This window comes from Heloderma suspectum, chromosome 6 (genome assembly GCF_057233095.1).
Source record: "Heloderma suspectum isolate Gila_16-S chromosome 6, 16-S_ref, whole genome shotgun sequence".
NCBI classification, from domain to species: domain Eukaryota; kingdom Metazoa; phylum Chordata; class Lepidosauria; order Squamata; family Helodermatidae; genus Heloderma; species Heloderma suspectum.
In genome coordinates, this window is record NC_139463.1 from 113,444,216 (window position 1) to 113,449,900 (window position 5,685).

Consider the following 5,685-nt stretch of genomic DNA (forward strand, 5'->3'; position numbering starts at 1 on the left):
TCCCAGGATTCACCCATGTGCCTGCCTATGTATTTCTTTCTGGGGAGGGGGGAGCTGGAAGGATTCCATCCCCCATCCTCCTGGGCTTCCCAGGATTCACCCATGTGCCTGCCTGCCTATGTATTTCTTTCTGGGGAGGGGGGAGCTGGAAGGCCTCCATCCATCCCCCATCCTCCTGGGCATGGATGGGCCACATCCTCCATCCTGGGCTTTTCAGCCTAGTCTGCTGTACAATATGCCCCTGTTTAGTTAGCCCTGAATGGCTGGATTGGAGGGTAACTACCTCTACACTTTACTATATCTGCGATTAGGCTGTTCACATGATTTCAGCTTTGCCACATGCATGTATGTCTCCTTCTGCCCAGAGACATGAACATGGAGAAAAGAGGAACCCATGGTCAATCCGGCACTCAAAAGAGGCGTGGACGCCCAGCAAGAACATACACCGCTGAGGTTGCATTTCAGCGGTATTTTAATAATGAGATGGAAGTGGAGGAAGCCCAAGGTGTGACCAGCAGTGACAGCGGCCCCAGCCCCACCCCACCCCGCACCCGTAAGCAGCGCACACCACCAATTTCCGCTACAGAAAGTGACACAGGCACAACCGGCCACAACTCCAGAGGAAGAGGAAGAAAGTTCTTAGATGGTGAGTGGAAGGGCAGTGTCTCCAAACCCAAAGTGGATGAAAATGTTCCCAAGGAGACTCTGCAGCGGCGGGATGAAAGTCAAGATATCTACCTCATTCCAAAGGATGAATCTGGTAAGACTCTGTCACCACAGGTGCTTGTGAATATCTGGATACAAACAAATGTCTTTGAATATTTGAATAGTCCCTACATTAGCCTTCTGCAACCTTCAGCCTTCCAGATGTTTTGGGCTACAACTCCCAGCATTATTGACCATTGGTCATGCCGGCTGGGCCTGATGGGAGTTGAAGTCCAAAACCTTTGGAGGGGACCATTTGGGGAAGGGATCTTCTTCTTCAACACAACAAAACATACACGACTGTTTTACATTCATTCATATTCATTGCTGTGAACATATTTCATATTATTTAAAAGTTACATGGTGCTCCAGTACGAAAGAAAACCCCAAGTCTTTAAAAGAACTGCAATACTTTCTCAAACAATACACCTTTTCGGTGGGAAAACACTTCAGTGTTTTATGCTCTCTTGTTTCCAAAGCCATTCATCATAGTTTGCTGTCTTGTTTGGGCTTGATCTCTTTTAACTAGAGCTGCGATGTGGATTGATTAAGCAATTACATTTCTGAGGATGATTTTTAAAATGTTGCAGAAATCTGAGTCAGAGACTTATTTAGTCCCTTTAGTCTGACCCCCGATATGGCTACTACAAAAAGAGGGCCTGATTAATCAGGCACTGCTCCTGGGGGACCACAAATGCACCCTTGAAAAAGGCAGTGGGATTCGCCAAGTATGTGCTCAGGTCAGGACCCGCCCTATTGTTAGGGAGCCTTGCAGCTCCTCAGCCAGCTTGTTGTCCTCTGGTGTGGTGGAAGAGGCTCTCCCATTGTCACTGTTCAAGTAAGATTCAGCTATCGCCCTATGTAGGATGGAGGGGTGCCATTTTACCCTTTGCCTCAGGAAGCAAAACGTGTTGGGCCAGCCCTGTGGGGGATGAGTCCCACACAATGGTATAATAGAGCTGATGAAAGGAGTGGACCTTGCAAGGGAGCCAGATATCTCCTCCCCCATGCTTTTCATGTTTTCACCAGTGAGGACACGTTTAGATAACTCTCGTTGAGTTTCCCAGTCTGTACAGTACCTTTTTTTGCACCTAATGTGTTTTCTCAGTGCTCGGTAGTGCAGGAGTAGCTTACAACTGCACCTTGTGTCATGTGGATTGATTGCGAGTCCTCCAAGCTATGTTTCATAGATTGCTACAACAACACAGTTTTATTCGCTTGGCTATTACTCATGTGTAAAAGTCGCATTTCTCATGAAACTCTGCTTCTATGTATTTTGAATCTTTACAGAGACGCCCACAACCGTCCTCCCTGCATCTGACAGCAGAAGTGGGACAGGTGAACCAGGTCCTTCTATATCACTGATGTCCCTGCTGAGACTGGGTCTGACTCTGTTCTCCACTTCCAGCCTTCTGGGTTCTGCGGGACCAATCCCAAACCTCAGGAACAAACGTCCCCTACCAAGCACTGGTCAGCACCATCAACAACACCATCAACAACACCATCCACAGATGAGTGGAAACATGCAGCTCCAGCTGCCACCTCATCTGGAACCGAAGGCCCCATTCCACAAAGTAGAAATGGTGGTGGCAGGGTGAGCTCCTATGTGTGGCGCTTCTTCAAATATGCAGGGAACGACCACTATGTCGTGATGTGCGATATTTGTTGAAGCTGTGTGCTGCTAGGAAAAGAAGGGGGCTGTCCACGAGTGGGCATGTCTGCCATGAGGCGACACATGGAGGTGCATCATCTGCTTCTTGTGCCCAAAGATAGCAACGGGAAGCCACAACCATCCAAAAAGAACAGTACCGCCTTTGCCTCATCTTCCAAAGACCTCACGCAAAGTGGTCTGGGTGGGAAGGGCACAGAAGGCAGCTTTGCTAAGAGGCAGGTCTCAATGGAGAAATGCCTTGCGCTGACACAGAAATTACCCTCTGACAGCGCCCAGGCACGACTGTGGAATCACCTCCTGACAGTGGCCATTGCAGCACGTATGCTTCCCTTCTCCCTGGTGGAAGATGAAGACCTTTTGACCTCCATTAAGAGCATGTGCCCTCGGTGGGATGTCCCCTCTCGTCACTACATTAGTGGCGTAGCCATTCCAGCCCTGGCTTCTGCAATCAGATGGGTGCTCCAACAGGATTTGAAATGTGCAGTTGGAGGAAGTGTACATTTGACGAGTGACACATGGACAAGTAACCAAACAAAGTCTTATCTGTGTGTCACCGTGCACTGGGTATCCATCAGTGCGAGCAGCCGACTGACTCGTAGAACAGCGACATTGTCCCTCACAATGCTCTCAGGGACACACACAGCGGAAAACATCAGCAGCAGCATCAGTGGTGTTGTTCAGTCCTGGGTGGCCCCCTTAAATCTTACAGTGGGCTGTGTAGCAACAGACAATGCCTCAAACTACCTAAAAGCAGCCCGCATTGCACGGCTAAACCACGTTCTGTGCGTTGCGCACTGCTTGAACCTTGTGGTGCGTTCTGGATTGAGCAACGCCTCCCCCAAAATTGGCAAGCTACTTAAGGCGGCCCGATCCATTTGCACCCACTTCCGGCAGTCCTGCTCAGCAATGGAGGCAATCGGCGCCATCCAACGTAGCCGTGGCCTTCCAGAACACAAATTCATTTTGGATGTGTCCACACGCTGGAACAGCACATTGCATATGCTTCAGAGACTCTGTGAGCAGAGACCAGCTATAAATGACTACATCACTGAGAAGCAACACCACTCCAAATTTTTTGTCACACCACATCAGTGGCTCTGGATGCAAGACCTGGTGGACATTTTAAAAATTTTCGATGAATGCACAGCGGTACTGAGTGCAGACTATGCCACACTGGGCCAAGTGCTACCTGTGCTGAGGATCATAGAGGGGGTGCTGAGAAAACGCCATTCTGAGATTTGTGAGCGCGCCAGTGCTGGAGGCAGGGAATTATTCCCCAATCCTGCAGTTAGGCTTGCAGAATTCCTTCTGCAGGAGCTGGGCACCAACAAACACATCACTTCAATCAGGGGGGACATGAAATACGTTGCTGCTGCATTCCTTGAGCCACGGTTCAGGGATAGCTCAACAAGTGCGGAGCCTCCAAACGACAACCCTGACTTCCAAAGTTTAAAAAAATATTTGACTGAGAAAGTCATGGAGTGCTTCCAGAGAGATGGGCTGGATGAGAAGGAGCTGGGTGAGGCTAGTAGTACCACTACCTCCCCTGAAGACAATATCTGCAGCAGTAGCACCATCACCAGCAGGAGGGGCAATGATGACGCCACAGCAGCTGCACCACCAACAGAGTCAGACACAGGGGCATCTTGTCTCAAGTTCAGCTTTTACTCCTCAATGGCAGTGGAGCTTGGTCTAAGTGGGCGCAGGCGGGGGGAATGTGCCAAAGCAGCCAGGAAAGCATCAGCCTATGATGTGGCTGTCCGGGAACTTGAAGGTTATTCAAGAGAGAGTTTCTTGGGAACACAGATCAGCCCAGAGAGTGATCCTCTCCTATACTGGGATACAAAACGTGGCGTTTGGCCACATCTGACCAAAGTCGCCATTTGGCATCTATCTTGCCCTCCCTCGAGTGTAGCCTCTGAAAGGCTTTTCTCCACCACTGGCAACATTGTCACCGCCCACCGAAGCAGACCCACGCCACAACATGTCTCCACCCTCGCCTTCATACGCTCCAACAGGGGATGGATTCCCAAGGAGCACCTCCCCCCCCCACCAGCTGTCAGCAGCAGAGTAGAGCAGTCATCAAGTGACGAGGAGGAACCCTGGGATGATGACACTGCTGCTAGTGTGAGCCAGAGTTCTGAGGGACAATGAGGCAGAATGATACAACTTGTGAGTGGTCACACTGAGGTGTCCCTCAGAACTTTGTCCAAACCTGCAGTCCCTGTCTGGCCTGGGCAGAGCCCAAAGCACTGGCGATATGTGGCGGAGCTTAATAATACCTCACATGCAGAATCTAGTTGCGCTACCCGACTGTGTGTGGCAGACTATGCAACAGCGTACATCCCTACTACACACACACACACACACACACACACACAGAGTTCTCTATGCGGATGTACTCCGCTATCGACTGTGTATGTGTATCTTTACCCCTCTGAATGTTAGTATGATTCTGATTCCCCAAATGTATGTATAGTTCTATTTCTCTTGATGTTGATGTGTGCTTTTAATTCATTTAAAATTCTTTCATAAATCACGGAATTGCTTTCAAAGACCTTGTTGTGGTCTCTCCCTGGACTCCCTCAGCTTTTGGGTTTTCCTAAGGACCGAGAGCTCTATGTGAAAAGATCCCTCTGGTATGCGTCCAGTTTACATGTATGTGATATGCACCTACACGTAAACCAAAGCATACTTCATAGAATCATAGAGCCACAGAATCATGGGGTTGGAAGGGGCCTACAAAGCCATCGAGTCCAACTCCCTGCTCAATGCAGGTGTCCAAGTCAGAGCATCCCTGGCAGATGGCTGTCCAGCCTCGTCTTGAATGCACTCATTCATAACATCAGGGATGCGGACTGTCCATCTCCCTATGAGGGAAGCTTACAGCAGCTGTTCTTGTTTGGCTGGGATTCTGGGGAGGCATTCTTGTTGCGGTTAACAGTAAGCAAACACAGAGATCATTGTGTACAATGATCTAGATTTAAGAAATTATATCTGTGGACTTGAACCAAGGAATTGTAACCTATTTTTTAAAAAGAACTTTATATACAAACAGAACAGATCAAGACAAAACACAGAAACAATTCAACAATTCAAAAACAATGTTGGGCTGGCTGGCTGCGGCTGCAGGCCTCAGCTCGTAGGAGGAGGATGGCTTTCCCGCTCCAGGGCCTCCACCCTCCTTCGAAGGTCATCACCTGTGTGTAGAAAGAAAGAGAAGAATAAAGCACAATGGTAATATGCATCTTGCAGGCAGAGTTGTTAGCTCAGGTCAGGTGCCATTCTGTAGTACTACTTACAGGTCC

General features: G+C 49.1%; 1 protein-coding gene across 1 annotated transcript; it reads left to right on the forward strand.

Annotated features, from left to right (window-relative positions):
• The first annotated feature begins 365 nt into the window (after positions 1-365).
• Positions 366-4,929, forward strand: LOC146342584 (zinc finger BED domain-containing protein 4-like). The gene is made up of 2 exons (XM_084806206.1): positions 366-760; positions 1,996-4,929. Exon 2 carries the CDS (start codon positions 2,420-2,422, stop codon positions 4,529-4,531), a length of 2,112 nt encoding a protein of 703 aa, XP_084662332.1. The 5' UTR covers positions 366-760; positions 1,996-2,419; the 3' UTR covers positions 4,532-4,929.
• Positions 4,930-5,685: the final 756 nt, after the last annotated feature.

What these genes read in the sequence shown, in the direction of transcription:
- LOC146342584 (XM_084806206.1), top strand. Translation starts at nt 2,420, where the DNA reads ATGTCTGCCATGAGGCGACACATGGAGGTGCATCATCTGCTTCTTGTG.